Source organism: Elephas maximus, chromosome 22 (assembly GCF_024166365.1).
Source record: "Elephas maximus indicus isolate mEleMax1 chromosome 22, mEleMax1 primary haplotype, whole genome shotgun sequence".
NCBI lineage: Eukaryota > Metazoa > Chordata > Mammalia > Proboscidea > Elephantidae > Elephas > Elephas maximus.
The window spans coordinates 57,668,486-57,690,060 of NC_064840.1; the positions used below are offsets into that span (position 1 = coordinate 57,668,486).

The 21,575-nt window shown below is 39.1% G+C and overlaps 1 protein-coding gene across 1 annotated transcript in view; it reads right to left on the bottom strand.

Moving 5' to 3' along the window:
* Window positions 1-3,940: 3,940 nt before the first annotated feature.
* The window catches only part of CHRNB3 (cholinergic receptor nicotinic beta 3 subunit), a 37,800-nt gene continuing 20,165 nt past the window's right edge, over window positions 3,941-21,575 (bottom strand). The window contains exons 4-6 of the mRNA XM_049865499.1: window positions 12,887-12,996; window positions 11,547-12,429; window positions 3,941-4,099 (exon numbers count right to left, since the gene is read on the bottom strand). Coding sequence (XP_049721456.1) covers window positions 3,941-4,099; window positions 11,547-12,429; window positions 12,887-12,996 — 1,152 coding nt within the window. The remainder of the gene's footprint in view (window positions 4,100-11,546; window positions 12,430-12,886; window positions 12,997-21,575) is intronic.

Genomic DNA, 21,575 nt, shown 5'->3' on the forward strand with positions numbered 1-21,575 from the left:
CCTTAATCCAGGAATTAATCTTAACACTAATGATGAGACAACAAACAGTATGTTTCCTGATACAATGCAATGTGAACTACATATCATCATCTATGGTGTATTTCTGCCCAAAATATTAAACTAGAGTTACATTTAAGATTACAATTCTAATTTCCAGTTTACATGAAATATAGGAAACAGGAACAAGTAAAATAATACCACAAGGAAGCAACCAGACAAATCCAAAAATTGGGACATTCTTGGGGAAAACTGATCTAGTTACTTCAGCAAGTCAGTGACAAGAAGAGATTAAAACAGATTGAAGAGACATAACAAAATGGTTCCAGGTTGAAGACAAGCTAACTATATTTAGACCAGCTAAACATAAAGTGTATTTATGAGACAGTTATAGAAAATTGAATATAGAATGATTAATTTTGCTAAGCCTGATAATGTTATTTTGGAAATTCTGTAATGTTTAAGGAAATATTTTTTAAGGTACGTACTGAAAATTATATATGTGTGTGTATAGAAACTAAACTCTTTGTGGTAGAGTTGATTCCAACTCAGTGATCCTATAAGACAGAGTAGAACTGCCCCAGAGGGTTTCCAAAGAGTGGCTGGTAGATTTGAACTGCTGACATTTTGGTTAGCAGCCCAACGCTTAACCACTGTGGCATCAGGGCTCCATATGTATGTATACAAGTATATATATATATATATATATATATACACACACCCAGTGCCGTCCACACACACATATGTACATATATATGTACATGTGTATGTATACACACATATATATGTACATATGTCTATATATTATAGCTGGAAATGTGAGGTGGGGCTGATCAACAGTACAATTTTGTTCCCATTTTAGACAAACAACCCAAACCCAAGTTTCTGGTTTTTGGTTTAATTAATTAATAAGTATTAATTAAGTCTTGACTATGTACTCATCTCAGTTAGATGCTGTTGTGAATATAATAGAGGATTAAGATAATCAGAGAACAATGTAGTATAGACTGAAAACTCCACAAACTTTCAGAGACAGGGATCTCAGTGAGAGCCAATGCTCAGTGAAGGCTTCAAGAGGAGGTGGGGTATGAGCTGAAGGCTGAGAACAATTTAGGAAAGCTGTCTGTGTATCTGTGTGTGCACACACACGTGCTTGCATGCTTATGTGTGATGGCAAGTCGTGTGGGTCTCCCAGCTTCCACTTGTTGGAATTAGCTGGCAAGTTTTGCCCACAGAAGATTTTTCTTGCTCTACATTTGAAATTAAAATTTCCTTGCTTTAAAGCTATCTTTTGTAGTTACTTCCTTAGGGATATTGTGATATATAAATATTTATCATTTTCCACTTTTTAACTCCTTATCATCCTCTTCTACCTTAGCTGCAATGTGGCTTAAGCTGTGCCACACATACAAATGCTCGCTCTTTGATATATCTGTGACTGGTCTGAAATAGGCTTGCTGTGGAAAATATTTCAGGTCAGTATTTTTCAAAATTTAAAACTGAATTCAAATCTAAACTTTTTTTTTAAAGATTAATATTGTCACCGACTTAACAAACTAATGGGTTAAGTAAAGCTAAATAATGAGATAAAGTCAAAATTATTCTCAATAAAAAGAAGGAGAACAGTGATCTGGCCTCCGATTCTACAATCACATCAGAGAGTTAAGATGTGGAAATTCTTGATTTTCATTACAATGTATTTCCACAGATTCTGTCTGAATGTGATGATAAAGCAGATTACATTTTCCTAAAGGAACAAATTTATAATTAGAAGTTGTGTGGTTTTTTTTTTAATTATAAAAGCTCCAGTATAACTCTCCAAAGTATGAGATTTTAGAACTGGGGGAACTTCAATAGTCATGAGTCATAATCTATTATTTTTTGTTGTCATTATTGCTATCTAATAAAGTTGGACCCCAAGTGTGCAGAGTAGAACTACTCCATAGGGTTTTCAAGGCTGTGACCTTTTGGAAGAACATCACCAGGCCCTGTCTTCAGAGGCGCCTCTGGGTAGGTTTGAATTGCCAAACTTTTGGCTAGTAGTAGAGCATTGGTCCATACTGATAGCACTTCACCATTTTGTGTCTCTTTAAAAAATCCAGAAAATGTGCATAAAAGTAATGGACATATGGATCATACAAAATGCTCATATGTTCTACAGCTTGTTTGTATAGTATATAAAAACACAATTCTATGGTGTAATAAATGTTACCTATTGAAAACAAGTACAGTGACCATATTAAATATTGTTTAAACATTGAAATAACTATAACTGTGATTTTTTTTTTTTTTTAGGGATTTAGAATTGCTTTTGAGGATGATTGAATTATACAAATTTCTCTAAAAAGAGCAGTCCAGGCTATTTGAACAAAAATTCTGTTATTTCTGTTTAGTATGGGTCCATGCTTGTTCTAAGAATAAAGCAGATCTGGACATTTTGCAGGTCTGGGAAAGAGAACCCTACAAGGGAGACTGAAGATGCAGGAGGCAGGGGGAGTGGTAATTAAAGTATTGACATCCAGGAGGGGGACAAAGGGAAGGAGAGACTAGCTATGAAAAGGAAAAGGTCTGGTTGGGATGAAGGAGACGAAGGGAGTCTGATTGGAAGCAGGAAAAGCAGCTAGGAGGCTACTATAATTATCCAGGAGACTGTAAACAGCCAGGTGGGCAGAATCCCATTAAAGTGGATGCAATCCTTCTGCCAAGTCTAACAACACACGTTAATCACCTACCTTTAAGCCACACTTCACTAATTATTTATGTCCAATAAATCAGTAACCCTCTTCCCAACAGCATCACCTTTCCAGTCCCATCAATCTGCAAAGTCAAGATTATTTAGAGTCTTTAAAATAGGTCCACAATCTTCTCATGGTACGGCACCACCTTTGGTGATTCTCAGTGTTCCAGTTGCCATGTCCAATTGGACAAGTCTGTAGGGATTGAGGGTTCCTGGGTGGTACAAATGGTTCATGTGCTCATTTGCTAACCAAAACATTGGTGGTTCGAGTCCAACCATAGGCACCTCAAAAGAAAGCCTTGGTGATCTACTTCCAAAAAATCAGCCATTGAAAACCCTGTGGAGCACAGCTCTACTCTGACACACACGAGGTCATCATGAATCAGAACTGACTACAGCAACTGGTATAGGGACTGAAATTTAGAAAAGATTTCTAGTACAGGATGGCTGACTGAAGAGCTATGTCCCTCTCCCCACAAGTCTTACTGACATTCCAGAAGAAATGTAAGATAAAAATGAATTCATAACATCAACAGAAGGTTGGCGAGACGCCTTCATAGACCAGATCAATGGAAAGGTCTGAAATTTGTAGGGCAGATGAGATCAAATTTCTGGTAAAATCTAAGAGAGCAGTGAAATCTGTGGTCCCATACAAGAAAAATGAGACTGCCAAAGAGATTATTTTTTTTTCCTAGTAAAACCCCAGAAAAATCCTAAAATTACAGACAGTGGAGACATCAAGAGGAGGTGGTGGAGTTATCAGTGAGTAATCAAGTGAAAGACCAAGGAGAGCTGCAACAGTGCTCTGTTTTCACAGTGACTTTTGTAGTCTCTTCCACTAATGTGGTCATTCTAACACCTAAGATACTAGAGAGGGCATTGGAGACAGAGAATTAGGGTGCAAGATTACTTAGGGCTACCAGGAAGGAAGGAGAGCCCCTAAGGGTACAAGATGAGCTTCTCACACACCTGAAAGGAAGGAGCCCGAGAAGATTCCGCTTTGTTTAAACCCAACTCACTCTAATGCCAACTATTAATTAACTATGGGCAAACCCACATTTATTCAGGTTTCTCCCATCAAGAGATGTTTCATTTCCTTGAGGCTACGCAGTCAGGTTCTTGCAATAAGCACGTGCATTTGGATTCTGTGTACAGGCTAGATGCATGCGAGGTCTAAGGTATAATTTTGTGTTGATGGTTTGTCTTTCAAATTGCTCTGGAGACTTGTTCTTCGTGGTAACTATGCAGCCACATCTTCAAAGCAGGAGTAAAAATCAGGACGGAGCCTGTAACTGACACTATCAGAAAGAGCCACAGGAAAATTCGGTCAAGAACTTGAGCCACGAATTTCCAGTCTTGTACTACCTGCAAAAGAGTAAAGGGGGCCATCAATTCAAGGTGTTGGGCAACTCTCCTGAAATCATTTGGAGGGATTTAAAAAGAATAATATTCATATTTATGGCACTTAAGTTTTGAAAATACACCTAACCCGTCACCTGCAACATAGGCTGATGCCTTCTCGTGACTTCACTAATGGTACCCAAGAAAATAGCCTCGTAAGTCCAGTTTATAAGAACATTTTAATCAATATGAAAGAAGCAAAATAAAAACAACGGAGTTGTTTATGCATTGTTAATGTTACTGATTAAAGTTCAAACTAGGAAAAGCCTGATTTTAAACAAATAAAAAGACAGTATATCTTAATGTGATGCTTTCTCATGTACATATGAAATTAGCCACAAATTTAAAAATTAAGTATTATTGTGGCCAAGTGTCACAGGTCTTCTACTTCACATGTGGGTATGCTGTTAAATAGCTGTAGAATGAATGATAGACACTGCAGAGGAGGAGAACTGACCAGGAGATGACAGGAATTGACAAGGGAGGGAAGAAACCGAAGTCCCCTTAGTTAGGAAGAGTTGAGGGAGATTAAGAAACAAACCTCCAAGAGTGGGGTCAGAGTAGGAGCTAGCTACAAGGCTAGGGAGGTCTTAAAGAGAGAGGTGTGTTTTCATCCTTCAAGAGAAAATAAAAATAAAAAAAAAAACGAACCATTGAGTCTATTCTGACTCATAGCCACCCTATAGGGCAGCGCAGAACTGCCCCCTAGGGTTTCCAAGGCTGTAATCTTTACAGAAGCTGACTGCCACATCTTTCTCCCGTGGAGCAGCTGGAGGGTTCAAATGGCCCACCTTTTGGTTAGCAGCCGAGTGCTTAACCACTGTGCCACCAGGGCTCCTTTAAATAAATGTTCCAATTTTGTTCTATGGGGGTGTTTTAAAAGATGGAACAGAACAGGAGGCTGCCATTGTAGAGGGAGCTTGAAGCAGAGTTTGCGACAGCAGGAAGCCGCTGCTGAAGGACTTGAACGCATTGTGTGCACAGAGCGATTTAGAAATAAAAGCTTAGAGACAATGCAAAGAAGATAGATTAAAATGTTAAAAGTGTTACCTTTAAATTGTGGGATTGTTAGTGGTTTTAATCTTTTTATTTACACTTCTCTGCATTTTCCAAATGCTCTATACTGATGTTATTTTTATAATTTTAAAAAATTTATTTAAATCTTTGTGTTAGAACTTTTAAAAGATGTAAAGAAAGAAACAAAGAAGAAACAAAACAAAAAACCCTTAAGAAATGCTGAAATGCTGGCTCTATAGCAGCGATCTCTTCTCTAGTGCTTTTTTCTTTTCTTTTCTTGGTTGAAAAAATGACAAATTTTAAGAAAGAGGATATGCCTGTGCAAAGAAGAGAAAGTGTAGAATATTTCATTAAAAAAAGAACACTCTTTCATAAGTCTGTTTATGGGAACAGGTTCTTGACACAAATTCACAGATTTTAGAGGAAAATAAGTGAACCCTAAATAATACACAGTTCTATTGGTCTACAGGAAACCCTGGTGACATAGTGGTTAAGAGCTACGGCTGCTAACCAAAAGGTTGGCAGTTCAAATCCACCAGGCGCTCCTCGGAAACTCTCTGGGGCAGTTCTACTCTGTCCTGTAGGGTCGCTATGAGTTGGAATCAACACAACGGCGACAGGTTTGGTTTTGGTATTGGTCTATTGTATAATTTCTTTTAAGCAACAGACTAGTTTTTCAGTTTTCTTTATAATGAATATTTGTATGTCAGATAATATTTTCATTCCACTTGGAAGGCCCATTTATAGGAAGAATCAAAATACAGATGAGAAAAAGAAGGGTGAGAATCAACATTTATTGATTGCTCATATAATCACAAGGCGAGGCTCATATGCCTGGGCAGATAACCTGTTGCTCTCTGGCAATCATGTAGCAGGTATACAAAAACCAAACCAAACAAAACCTGTTGCCGTCGAGTCAATTCCGACTCATAACCACCCTATAGGACACAGTAGAACTGCCCCATAAGGTTTTCAAGGAGCACCTGGTGGATTCAAACTGTCAACCTTTTGGTTAACAGCCTAGCTCTTCACCACTGCGCTGCTAGCGTTTCGCCTGGGCAGAAAGTGCATGTTTTATATTTTATGTCATTTATTCCTCACAATAACCCATTTAGGTAGGTTTCAGAAAACTGAAGCTCAGGAAGGTCTCAACTTGTCTCCAGTCAGACATGGTAGGGGGTTGGATGTGAGCTCAGGACAGTTCTAGTCTGAAATCTACATTCTTCCCATAATTTTTTTTTTTAATCTGTAAACTGAATTACTACACTTTTCCTCTCCCCAAAATATCTGATGTGACACTCTACTTTCATATTAATTAATGAACCTGGTTCTTTTTGATTCTCTAATTTCTTAATAAATATCATCTAATGAAAAACCTACCATTTCATGAAAACTGAGAGATAAATTAGTAGAGACCAGGAAAACCAAGCACCACACATCTGTGAGTTTGTCATTCTATGGTGGCTTGCAAGTTGCTGTGATGCTGGAAGCTATGCTACCAATAATTCAAATACCAGCAGGGTCACTCATCTTGGACAAGTGTCAGCAGAGCTTCCAGACTAAGAGAGGAAGAAGGACCTTGTGATCTACTTCTAAAAAAACTGGCCAATGAAAAGCTTATGAATAGCAGTGAACATTGTCTGATATATCAGTGCCAGAAGGTGAGCCTCTCGGGTTGGATGGTAATCAGAATATGACTGAGGAAGAGCTTAAAGTAGAGTAGGACCTTAATGACTTGGACCGAGTCAAGCTTTCCGGACCTTCATTTGCTGATGTGGTACGACTCAAAATGAGAAGAAATAGCTGCAAATAGCCATTAATAACAGAATGTGGAATGTACGAAGTATGAATCTAGCAAAATTGGAAGATATCAAAAATGAAACGGAACTCATAAAGATTGATATCCTAGGCATTAGTGAGCTGAAATGGACTGGTATTGGCTATTTTGAATTGGACAATCATATGGTTTACTATGCTGAGAATGACAAATTGAAGACGAATGTGGTATTGTGTTTATTGTCAAAAAGAACATTTCAAGATCTATCCTGAAGTACAATGCTGTCAGTGTTAGGATAACATTCATATGCTTACAAGGAAGACCAATTAATATGATTATTATTCAAATTTACGTACCAACCACTAATGCCAAAGATGAATAAATAGAAGATTTTACCAACTTCTGTAGTCTGAAATTGATCAAAACGTGTACTCAAGATACATTGATAATTAGTGGTGATTGGAATGCAAAAATTGAAAAGAAAGGATTGGAGTTAGAAAACACTGGCCTCAGTGATAGAAACGACTCTGGAGATCACATGATAGAATTTTGCAAGACCAACAACTTATTCATCGCAAATGCCTTTTTAAACAATCTGAGTGGCGACTGTAATTGTAGAACCTATTGGATGGAATACACAGGAATCAAATCGACTACTTCTGTGGAAAGAGAAGATGGAGAAACTCAAAGTCATCAGTCAGAACAAGGCCAGGGGCCGGCTGGGGAACAGAGCATCAGCTGCTCATATGCAAGTTCAAGTTAAAGCTGAAGAAAATTAAAACAAGTCCATGAGAGGCAAAGCATGACCTTGAGTACATCTCACCTGAATTTAAAGACCATCTCAAAAACAGATTTGATGAATTAAACACCAATGACTGAAAACCAGACAAGTTGTGGATGACATCATACATGAAGAAACTAAAAGGTCATTAAAAAGACAGGAAATAAGGAAGAGACGAAAATGGATGTCAGAAGAGACTCTGAAACTTGCTCTTGAACATCTAGCAGCTACAGCAAATGGAAGAAATAATGAAGTAAAAGAGCTGAATAGAAGATTTCAAAGGGTAGCTCAAAAAGACAAAGTAAAGTATTATAATGAAATGTGCAAAGACCTGGAGTTAGAAAACCCAAAAGGAAGAACACGCTCAGCATTTCTCAAGAACTGAAGAAAAAGTTCATGCTCTGAGTTGTAATATTGAAGGACTCTGTGGGCAAAATACTGAACGACGCAGGCAGTATCAAAAGAAGATGGAAGGAAAACACAGAGTCACTATACCAAAAAGAATTGGTTGACCTGCAACCATTTCAGGAGGTAGCATATGATCAAGAACGAATGGTATTGAAGGAAGAGGTCCAAGCTGCACTGAAGGCATTGGTGAAAAACAAGGCTCCAGGAATTTGCAGAATACCAATTGACATGTTTCAACAAACGGAGGCAGACCTGGAAGTGCTCACTCGTCTATGCCAGGAAATTTGGAAGACATCTCCCTGGCCAACCTACCAGAAGAGATTCATATTTGCGCCCATTCCAAAGAAAGGTGATCCAACAGAATGTGGAAATTATCAAACAATATCATTAATATCACATGCAAGTAAAATTTTGCTGAAGATAATTAAAAAACTGTTGCAGCAATACATGGACAGGGAACTGCCAGAAATTCAAGTCAGATTCAGAAGAGGACGTAAAATGAAGATCATGGCTGAAGTCAGATGGATCTTGGCAGAAAACAGAGAATACCAGAAGGATGTTTACCTGTGTTTTATTGACTAAGCAAAGGCATTCAACTGTGTGGATCATAACAAATTATGGGTAACATTGCAAAGAATGGGAATTCCAGAACACTTAATTGTGCTCATGAGGAACCTGTACTTAGACCAAGACGCAGTCTTTCAAACAAAAGGAGATACAGTGTGGTTTAAAATCAGGAAAGATGTGTTTAAGATTGTGTCTTTGCACAATACTTATGCAGTCTTTATGCTGAGCAAATAATCCGAGAAGCTGGACTATATGAAGAAGAATGCAACATCAGGACACAACATCAGACACAACCTTGCTTGCTGAAGGTGAAGAGGACTTGAAGAACTTATTGATGAAGATCAAAGACTACAGCCTTCAGTATGGATTACACGTTAACATAAATAAAACACAAATCTTCACAATTGTACTAATAAGAAACATCATGATAAACGTAGAAAATATTGAAGTTGTCGAGATTTCATTTTACTTGGATCCACAGTAAATGCCCATGGAAGCAGCAGTCGAGAAATCAAACAACATATTGCATTGAGCGAATTTGCTGCAAAAGACCTCATTAAGGTGTTAAAAAGCAAAGATGTCACTTTGAGGACTAAGGTGCGCCTGATCCAAGCCATCGTGTTTTTAATCATCCATACGCATGTGAAACCTGGACAATGAATAAAGAAGATTGAAGAATTGACTCCTTTGAAGTATGGTGTTGGAGAAGAATATTGAATATACCATGGACTTCCAGAAGAATAAACAAATCTATCTTGGAAGAAGTATAGCCAGGGTGCCCCTTGGAAACAAAGATGGCGGTATTTCATCTCAGGTACTTTGGACTTGTGATCAGAAGGGACTAGTCCCTGGAGAAGGACATCATGCTTGGTAGAGGGTCAGAGAAAGAAGAAGACCCTCAACTAGATGGATTGACACAATGGTGCAGCAGTGGGTTCAAACACAGCAATGATTGTAAGGATGGTGCAACACCAGGCAGTGTTTCATTCTGTTGTGGGTAGGGTCTCTCTGAGTTGTAACCGATTTGATGGCATCTAACAACAATGAGGATAACCAACTTAAAGAGTTTAATTGAATTATTTAAAATAGAATTGAGGCTCTTATTAATTTCCCATAATTTTTTCTTAAAAAAAAAAAAGGATTGAGGCTACTTATTAGCTGTGGTGTCACTAGGGTTGGTGTTGTCACCCAGTGTAGTAATTCATTGTGTCACCTCTCCTATGCTAACTACCACAATCCATTTAACCCATTGCCATCAATTGTAGCTAAAACACCAGAAAATTTGACAAAATCAGTGAGTATAAAAACATGGCTGCAACAAAAACAATGCACGGTTGTAGTGGGTGCTGACAAAACCGCGTAATTTGAAGCATCATTGTAATTGGGTAATACCGACAGCTCTAACTGGAGCACGTTACCAAACAAAAATCCAAACCGTTGCCCTAGAGTTTTAGCCTTGTAGGTATATTGATACACGTAAGCTGAGCCTGGACTCCTGGTGGCGCAGTGGCTGAGAGCTCGGCTGTTAACCAAAAGGTCAGCAATCAAATCCACCAATGCCTCCTTGGAAACCCTATGGGGCAGTTCTCTGACCTATACAGTCACGATGAGTCGGAACTGACTTGCAATGGTAATGGATTTTGTTCTGGGGTTTAAGCTGAGCTTACAAAAATTTTGTTTGTTGTTATAACTAACTATAGGAATATTTTTTTTATAAAAAATAATAAATTTTTGCTGAAACACTGCACAAAAATTTTATAGACAGTCATTTTGGTGCCACCCCCTCTGACAGTGTCACCTGGTGAGATCTGCACTCCCTGCAGCCCTTTAGTGAAAAACCAAAAAAAAAAAAAAAAAAACGAAGCCAGTTGTTGTTGAGTAGATTCTGACTCATAGTGACCCTATAAAACAGAACAGAACAGCCCCATAGAGTTTCCAAGGAGCAGCTGGTGGATTCGAACTGCGGACCTTTTGGTTAGCAGCCAATCTCTTAACTGCTGTGCCACCAGGGCTCCAAGTGAGGCCACTGCTTATAAGGAATAGTGCTTATTCTACAATTGCTTCACTTTTGCTTACTTTTTTTGTGAACTTCCTAAAAATTCATACTAAAATCTCTATAAGAGAACTTGTTTTAAATTTTTTATGTGTAAACTGATTGCCAGGTAGCCCTGGTGGCAAAGTGGTTAAGCTCTAGGCTGCTAACTAAAAGGTCGGTGTTTCGAACCCACCAGCTGCTCTGCAGGAGAAAGTTGCAGCTATCTGCTTCCACAAAGATTTCAGCCTTGGGAACCCTATGGGGGGTAGCTTTACTCCATCCTATGGGTTTGCTGGAAACCCTGGTGGTGTAGTGGTTAAGTGCTATGGCTGCTAACCAAAGGGTTGGCAGTTCAAATCCACCAGGCACTCCTTGGAAACTCTATGGGGCAGTCCTACCCTGTCCTATAGAGTTGCTATGAGTTGGAGTCAACTCGATGGCACTGGGTTTGGTTTGGTTTGGATAAGTTTGCTATGAGTCAGAATCAACTCAAAGGCACACAACATTGCCGTGGAATGGATTCATGGCAACCCCAAGTGTTAGAGTAAACCTGAGCTCCATAGGTGTTTTGGTTGTAATCTTTACAGAAGCCAATCGTCAGGTCTTTCTTCAGCGGTGCTGCTGCATGGGTTCAAATCACCAAACTTTTTGATTAGTAACAGAGTACCAACCTTTTGTGCTACCGAGGGACCCTTATACGTGTCAAGTAGACAGCTAATAATGTCACATTTTAAGCAATGACAGAATTTTGTTGTAAACAGTTGTTACAATATTAATCTTCTACACATCACAATGGCACCATTATCATGAATGCTAGTTTACTCACCTGGCTGATAAAATGCTCTTTCTTCACATGCCTTGAAATGTATCGAATGGAATCCGTGGCCTTTTCCAAGGAAGCAACCAGAATTTTTTCTCCATCACTCATTTGTTTCTGTTTCTTTTTTTCTGGAACTCTAGCTTTCACTACTGGTTTACTCTCATCTTTGTCTGGGAAAGAGTAGCGATCTACATGGTCCTTCATGCAAAGTAATTTAGGGAGTTGTTGAAGAAATAGCCTCTTAACCCAGGGGGCCATGGGATGGTACGTTGAGGAAGATCTGTGGTGAACATTAATTACAAAGACAGTGACAATGATTGACAGGGTAACAAAAATCATAATGAGCAAGAGGTATTCTCCAATGAGAGGAATGACTTTTGAAGAAGATGGGATTATTTCTTCAATAACTAAAAGAAAAACTGTCAGGGAAACCAAAACAGATGTTGATAATGACAGCTTTTCACCTTCATCAGAAGGTAAATAGAACACGAGAACCGTTAGGAAAGACAGCCCCAGGCAAGGGATTATCAGAAAGAGGGTGTAAAACAAAGGCAGGCGTCTCAGGACAAAAGAATAAGTGATGAATGGATATGAATATAAACCCTCTCTTCTGTTTCCCTTCATCCCTTTTGCATTTAATATTTCCCATTCTCCATTATCAAAGAAGTCTTTTCTGTCAACATTCTCATTTATCAAAATGAGGTCAACCATGGTACCATCGTAAGTCCAGGATCCAAACTTCATGGAACAGTTCTGTCTGTCAAATGGGAAAAATGTGACATCCATGGTGCACGAGCTTTTATAACTGGCAGGAGGGGTCCAAACAACAGTTCCATTATGCTTCACGATGACTTTTGTCATGAGGGAGCCTTCAAAGCGTCCATCAGCACTGTAATTAAAGTAGCTTCACTTTAGTAGTTAGTTAGCATATTTTAGTGTTGTTTTTTTAACCCACTACTGTACTATTTGGAAACCCCGGTGGCGTAGTGGTTAAGTGCTACTGCAGCTAACCAAAAGTTCCGCAGTTGGAACCCACCAGGCGCTCCTTGGAAACTCTACGGGGGCAGCTCTACTCTGTCCTCTAGGGTCACTATGAGTTGAAATCGACTTGACAGCAACGTTTTTTTTTGTTTTGTTTTGTTTTCCTTACTACTTGTATTGCATTACTTTCCTACCACAGTAGTGTCAAACGATATTTTTTAAAGAAACAATGCAATAAGAAATACGATACAGAAGTACGAGAAAGGTATTTAAAGTTGTACATTTCACTTAATTATTTTGTCAAAATAAGGCTTTTCTATTCCAAGCCCTATTTTGACCAGAGTACTTCCCTCTGTAATACTTACTTTTCAAAGAGAACTATGTCAGGAAGCCAGAGAGATTCTGATGGAACTTTAATTGAATGAATCCCGCCATATTCATCAGGATTCCAGCATAATTTGTGGTCTGTCCATTCCTGTATGAAATTAGTATACTGTAATTTTATTCTGAAAATTCAATGTATTAGACTTTGGGCTCTGACGATTTCTGTTAATTTACTGATCCAGTGTTTTACAGCCTTCAGTACAGATTACATCTTGACATAAAGAAAACAAAAATCCTCACAACTGGACCAATGAGCAACACCATGATAAAAGGAGAAAATATTGAAGACGTAAAGGAGCTTATTTTACTTGGATCCACAATCAATGCCCATGGAAGCAACAGTCAAGAAATCAAAGGACGTATTGCACTGGCAAATTTGCTGCAAAAGACCTCTTTAACATGTTAAAAAGCAAAGATGTCACCTTGAGGATTAAGGTGCGTCTGACCCAAGCCATGGTATTTTTGATCGCTTCATATGCATGTAAAAGCTGGATAATGAATGAAGAAGACCAAAGAAGAATTGATGCCTTTGAATTTTGGGTTGGCAAAGAATATTGAATATACCATGGACTGCCAGAAGTAAAGCCATTACGCTACTTAAAACCAGGGATGGTGAGACTTCATCTCATGTACTTTGGACACGTTAACAGGAGGGACCAGGCCCTGGAGAAAGACACCATGCTTGGTAAAGTAAAGGGTCAGCAAAAAGAGGAAGACCCTCAACAACATGGGCTGACACAGTGGCTGCAACAATGGGCTCAGACATAATAACGATTGTGAGGATGGCACAGTACTAGGTAGTGTTTCATTCTGTTATGCATGAGCATGCTATGAGTCAGAACTGACTTGGGGGCACCTAACAACAGCAACAATGGGTACCAGACAATTGTGAACATCACTGAAGTGGCTTGGACAAGCATCCATCCAGTATGTTAATATGAAACTTTCAGTATCCTCGGACTAGGATGACATTAGAACTTTTATTCAACGGAAAAAAAAAAATTCCAAAACTTTCCTTTTAAACTCTAATCTGTATATGGCAAATGTCCTGTTACCTAATTCCTTACCACGATAATAATGATAATAATAAAACTACCCACCATAATCTCTACTCTATCCTGTAGGGTTGCTATGAGTCGGAATCGACTCGACGGCACTAGGTTGGGTACCCACCATGATGGAGCCCTGGTGGTGTAATAGTTAAGCGCTCAGCTACTAATCGGAAGATCAGCGGTTCTAAGCCACCAGCAGCTGTTTGGGAGAAAAGACCTGTCGATTTGCTTTTGCTTCTGTGTAGATTACAGCCTAGGAAGCCCTATGGCACAGTTTTACTCTGTCATATACAGTCGCTATGAGTGGGAATTGATTCGAGCGCACAAAAGAAAACCGTGCACCATAAAATATTGTTTTAAATACGAATTTTAAATGTTTGCTATTTTAAAATACCCCAATTTTTAAAACTAACATAACTAAAAAAAAAATCCCACTACCATGGAGTCAATTCCAACTCACAGCAACCCTGTAGGACAGAGTAGAGCTGCCCCATAGGTTTTCCAAGGCTGTAAATCTTCATGGAAGCAGACTGCCGAAATCTTTCTCCCTCGAAGAGGCTGGTGGGTTTGCACTGCTGACCTTTTGGTAAGCAGCTGAGCACTTAATCACTGTGCCACCAGGACTCCTTAAAACTGAGTATATTGCAGTAATAAATACTATCAGAAATAAAGTCAATTATGAATTTTATTTTGTGAGCTCCCAATTACAGATTTAGATTATATTCCTGATATTACTAGCCCCCAGGTGCTTACATATTTTTCCTCATGATAGAATAAGATGTTTAAGCATGTTTTACTGAGGCTGATGGATCCAGGTTAGCAAACCTGACCATTAATTGATTGGATTACAAAGACCAAAAGGACGATGTATAGATGACCCAATGAACAGCAAAAGCGGACCTTACTAAAAAGACTTCAGATCCAGAATCTTACGAAATCTGACCTGAAAATTAAATTCTTGTATCCCACTGTCCCTCGTGTGAATGGTTGAGTAATGATATAAGATAATGGGAAATTTACATTTCAGAGAGTTAGGAGGGTGTGCTCAGTGTGAGGCTTCCTGGAGTCTGTGATGCCAACCTTGCCATTAAAAAATCAGGAGTCAGCAGATGGCTGACTTCTATAGATGGTAAAATACTGAAATATGCATGATGCCTGGAAACTGATGGAAGCAGAGTCCAGATGAGACATTGTTTGTCTTAGACAACATTTGTGAGTGATCCTTGAAAAAGAAATTTAGAAAGGTATGGGCCTTTAAAAAGATAAAATCTAAAGCATAAAAAATTGCTTGACTATGGGTAATCACGCATATTGAGAATGGACAGTTTAAGAGCCCAAAACAATAAAGTATTTACCATGTTTACTTGGCACTCATAGGTGTCTCCCTTTTTCTTCCTCTCCTGCCCATTTGGAGGAGCAAATATAACTCTCCTCCAGGAATAATTTGTCTCCTGCTAAGGAGACTCTGGAAACCCTGGTGGCGTAGTGGTTACATGCTATGGCTGCTAACCAAAGGGTCGAATCTGCTAGGCGCTCCTTGGAACTCTATGGGGCAGTTCTACTCTGTCTTATAGGGTCGCTATGAGTTGGGAACTCAAAGTTGTGTTACTGTTGATAGGTGCTGTTCAGGCGGTTCCAACTCACAACAACCACCTATGTACAATGGAGTGCAACACTGCCCAGTCCTGTGCCATTCTCACCATCTTTGCTGTGCTTGAGTCCATTGTTGCAGCCACTGTGTCAATCCACCTCCTTGAGGGTCCTCCTCTCTTTTGCTGACCCTCTACTTTATCAAGCATGGTGTCCTTCTCCAGGGGTTGGTCCCTCCTGATAACATGTCCAACTCATAGGGTCACTATGAGTTGGAATTTACTCAATGGCAATGGGTTTGGTTTTATTTATTTATTTTTGATAACATGTCTAAAGTAAGTGAGATGAAGTCTCACCATGTTTGCTTCTAAGGACCATTCTGGCTGTACTTCTTCCAAGACAGATCTGATCGTTCTTCTGGCAGTCCATGGTATATTCAGTATTCTTCAGCAACCCATAATTCAAAGGCATCAATTCTTCTTCGGTCTTCCTCATTCATTATCCAGCTTTTGCACACATATGAGGCTTGGGTCAGGAACTCTAGTAGCATTTTTTTATTTCTGTTTCCCTTCCACTTTATCCATTTTCTACATTTTACTTAGAATAAAATTCACTGTATTGTGTACAGTTCCATATGAGAACAGTCATATAACCACTACCATCATCAAGATACAGAACAGCTTCATCACCTCCTAAAATTCCCCCATACTGTCCGGTTGTAGTCAATCCCTCACATCCCTCTCCCCTGGCAACCACTGATCTCTTTTCTTTTCCTGCAATTTTCCCGTTCCAGAATGTCTCATAAATGGACCACGTGTAGCCTTTTGATTCTGACTTATTTTACTTAGCATAATGCATTTTGGGTTTTCTATGTTTTTGTGTATATTAGTAGCTTGTTCATTTTTATTATTGAGTAGTATTCCATGTATGTATGTACCACAACTTATATTATCCATTCATCAGTTAGGGCATTAGGGTCGTTTCCGGTTTTTGACGAGTAGGCATAAAGACACTATAAACATCTTGTACAGGTTTTTGGGTGAATATAAATTCTCATTTCTCTTGGGTAAATATGTAGAAGTGGGATGGTACAATGTAAGCGTATGTTTAGCTTCATAAGAAACTGGCAAACTTTTTCTCAAAGTGGTTGTATCATTTCTCATTCCCAATAGCAATGTATGAGAGCCCCAGTTGCTTTGTGTCTTCTCCAGCACTTGGTATTGTCATATTTTTTATTTTAACTATCATAATAGGTGTAAAATGGTATCTCATTGTGGTTTTGATATGCATTTCCCTAATTCCTATTAATGCTGAGCATCTTTTCATATGCTTATTTGCCATCCATATGTCTTATTTGATGAAGTGTCTATTAAATCTTTTACATATTTTTTAGTTGGGTTGTTTGTTTTTTTATTACTGAGCTTTTAGAGTTCTACTAACCAAAAGGTCAGCAGTTCGAATCCACCAGCAGCTCCTTGGAAACCCTATGGGATAGTTCTACTCTGTCCTATAGGATCGCTCTGAGTCAGAATTGACTCGACAGCAATGGGTTATGTATTTCTGATACCTGCCCTTTGTCAAATATTCTACTTGAAAATATTTTCTACCAGTCTGTGCTGTGTCATTTTGTTCTGGTAACAGTGTCTTTCACAAGGCAAAAGTTTTAAATTTTGATGAAGTCCAATTTGTCAATACTATCTTTTATGGATTGTGCTATTGGTGTCATATCTAAGAAATCATTGCTTGACCCAAGGTCACAAAGATTTTCTCCTATGCTTTCTTCTACAAATTTCATAGTTTTAGGTTTTACATTTAGGTCTATGATCCATTTTGAGTTAATTTTTTATTAAGTTGCAAGGTATGGGTTGAGGTTCTTTTTTTTTAATATATAGATCTCCAATTATACCATATGCATGTGGGTCTATTTCTGGGCTCTCTATTCTGTTCCACTAATCTGTGTGTCTTTCCTTTCATCAATATCACACTGTCTTAATTACTATAGCTTCTTGGTAAGTTTTGACATCAGGTAATGTGAGTCCTTCAACTTTGTTCTTCTTTTTCAAAAGCGTTTTGACGCTTCTATTTTCTTTGCCTTTTCATATATTTTTAAATCAGCTTGTTGATATCTACCAACAAATCCTGCTGAGATTTTGATTATGATTGGTTCGAGGTTATACATGAGTTTGGGAAGAATTGATATTAATATTGAGTCTTCCAACACAGTAATATCATGTATCCCTCCATTTATTCAGATCTTCTTTCATTTTTTTAATCAGTGTTTTGTAGTTTCCAGCTTACAAATTCTGCATTTGTTTACATAGATTTATACCTAAGTATTTCATGTTTTTTTTGTGTGTGTGTGTGCTTTGTAAATGGTAGTTATGTTTTTATTTTTAATTTTCCAATTGTTCATTGCAAATACATAAATATAAATTTGATTTTTGTATATTGACTCCTTATCCTGTGACTTTGCCTAGTGCATGTTGTTGTAGGAGCTTTTTTATAAAAATTCTACATAGACAACTGTGTCTTCTGTAAATAAAGAGTTGCATTTCTTCCTTTCTGATTTGTGTCCCTTTTATTGGTTTTCCTTGCTTTAATTCACTGGCTAGGACCTCCAGTATAATGTTAAATAGGAGCAGTTGGGGTGAATAGCTTTGCCTTGTTCCTGGTCTTTGGCAGAAAGCATTTAGTTGTTCACCATTAAGCATGATGTTAGCTGTTGGTTTTTGTAAGTGTCCTATTCATTGTTTGTTGATTTTATTTGTTTATTACTTATTTTATCGTGAATGGATGCTGAGCTTTGTCAAATGCCTTTTCATCATCTATTGAGATGATCGTATGATTTTTCTTGTTTAGTGTTTAATATAATGAATCACATTGATTTTCCAATGTTGAACCAGTCTTGCATTCTTGAGGTCAGCCCCACGTGGTTGTAGTGTATTAGAGTTTTCTTATGGAAGAAAAAAATAGGTAGACCTCTGTCTTCTGGAGAATTAGGATTTATTGGCAAGGAGGGATGCTGCTCTGATGCTTTTCCTGACGCTGATGTTGTTTGAATTCAAATCAAAATACAGTTGAGATTTCCTGAGAAAAGGTGGAGGCAAGGAAATAGCATGTGTGTAACTTTTGCTTTTGCTACTGAAGTATTTTGTAAAAATCGTTTCTTTGCGGGACTGAAAATATATCCTAATAGTTCACCAAATGTCTGAGATACTTCTGGGCTAACTATAAGAAAGAAAAACAACTCACACATTTCCCTCTTTGCAGTGTGAAATGCTTTTGCCTTAGCATTGGGGAATATTCATGTGGTTATTTAAATAAAACCATGAAATACTTAAAAAAAATTTTTTTTACTATTTTTGCAACTATAGTGGTGACCCTGATAATAATAATAAAATTTGTCTTTATTGAATGTCAGTGATGTGCTAGGCACTGTACTAAGTGCTTTATATTTATTAATGCTAATTTCTCAATAACCTGCAAAAACCGCATTGTCATTGAGTTGATTCTGGCTCACAGGAACCCTATAGGGTAGGGTAGAATTGCCTGATAGGGTTTCTAAAGCTGTAATCTTTACAGAAGCAGGCTGCCTCATCTTTCTCCCATGAAACGACTAGTGGATTTCAACTGCTGACCTTTCAGTTAGTAGCCAAGTGCTTAACCACTGCTCCACCAGAGCTCCTAAATAACTTGGCAAACTACCTATTATTAGTACTATATTGGAGTGACACAACTGTGGCTCAGAGAGATTTAGTACCTTGCCCAAGATCACACAGCTAGTCAGTAGGGACAATAGGATCCAGAGCTATTGAATATGGCAGGGTAGTCTGTGCAGTCACAACTCCAGGAGGTACTATTCACGTTGACTATGAAGTGAAGGACATGCCCCAGAAGTGTGCAGCCTGGTGGCCTTGATGTCATTCAAGCTGAGGTCTGTCTGAAACCAGATCCTCTCCACACTACTTTAGAGTGAAAACACTTGAGGCCTAAAATTCTTCAGAATTTCAATTCCTTTGACCAACCTTTCTATAGGTCTGCTCTCATAGTTATTTCTGGTGCTGATGTCTATAAAGCTTATTGACTGTGTACGCAGGCTACAACAGACACCTATTCCATCTCCCCTCTGTTAAAGAAGACAAAAAACAGAACAAAACCTGTTTGGCCTTCATGTAAAATATCTGTTAAAGAATGGGGAGACTGTACAAATAAGCATGCTTCACCGTGGCTGTGTTTGGTGATGGACAATGGGAGGAAAGTTGTAGGATGGTGATGAATTGTAATAACAGGTGCCTCAGTAGATCCACTCAGGCTAGGGTTAACTGGGTTAGTAAAAAGGACAGGCGCTGTGTCTGCTGCCTCAAGTTTACCCGCCCTTCTGTTTAGGGAAACCCTGGTGGCATAGTGGTTAAGAGCTACGGCTGCTAACCAAAAGGTCAGCAGTTGGAATCCACCAGTCTCTCCTTGGAAACCCTGTGGGGCAGTTCTGCTCTGTCCTATAGGGTCACTATGAGTTGGAATTGATTCGACAGCAGTGGGTTTGGTTTTGGTTTTCTCCTGTTTAGAGCACCTCAGGTTCCTTCTGGAGGACCACCTTTCTCCGCTGTTAACCCACCAGCTTTGGGTGGAGCCGTCTCTATGTCCTGCTCCAGGAGTGGGCCTGTATCTCAGAACTGCCCTCCATCATTTTCAGGGATGGGCACAAAACCAAAAGCAGGCCATTTTCATTCCTGTTGGACTTGAACATGGGAAGCATTTTGAGGATTGGGTTGATGTAGCCACCCTGCTGTCATCAGAGGAAGGCCTGGATGAGAACGGAGCCAACCCAAAGGATAAGGAACCCGGAGACACTCCGTGAGATCACTGGGTCCTGGAAATATTGCTTGAGTTCCTGGGTTGAGCTGGAAGTGAAGCAAGCCCTACCCCTGGACTTTTCAGACTGTGAAAGCCGATACATTCTCTTCTGGCTTATATCAGTTTGGGTTGGATTATATGTTATTTGCAACTAAAAGGAGCCCTGGTGGAGCAATGGCTAAAGAGCTTGGCTGCTAACCAAAAGGTTAGCTGTCTGAATCTACCAGCTAGCTGCTCCTTGGAAACCCTATGAGGCAGTTCTACTCTGTCCTAAAGAGTCACTGTGAGTCACAACTGACTTGACGGCGATGGATTTGGTTTTGGCTTTTGCAAATAAAAAGTTCTTGGTTGAACCTGAGGGGAATCCAAGCAGATCTCTACCAAGCAGACTGCTGCAGGCACACAGCCAAGAAGCCCCAGAGACAACAAGACTCGGCTCCAGAGCTGCGCTTTTCCCCTCCAGGTCCGTCTCTAAAAAATGTTACCCAGCACAGCTAAGAAGTTCAATGTCAGAATTCTCCATTTGGAACATCAGGGCTGCTGCAAGCTACATTGCCTGCTTCTTGAACCCCAGTTTCTTACTTCTAGAGCCAGAGCCAGTGTTGACCGAAGCTCAGCCCTACCCTGCAAAGAAGATAACCAAAAAAAAGAAGACAACCAAAATTCAGGGCTTCTGCTTCTTTCAACAAACATGCAAGACTTTCACTAAGAACTGAACAGAGAAAGGTAATCAAAACAAAGTCCCTGTGACTATGTACTCCTTGCCTAGGGCTGACTCAGACCACAAACAAGTGAACTAACAGATATAATAATACATAATAAATAATAACCACACCCTGTGATCACTGGTATGAAGGAGAAACAACTTGGGTAAAATGGTAGAGAACTGTGGAGCGACAAGGAAGGTATCTCTGAGATGACATTTAAGCTGAGACATCAGAGGCAGTCAGGGTGTCAGATGGTGGTGTGGGGCAGGGAACAATGTTTCCTGTGGATGGAACAACATGCGGAGAAGGCTTTGGGGCAGAAACAAATGGATGAATGGGTGAATGAGGGACACATTTGAATCCCTGAGAATAGAAAGAGATACATAGTGAATTCAGGAGTCCCTGGATGGTACAAACAGTTAACACACTTGGCTGCTAACTGAAAGATTGGAGGTTCAAATCTACCC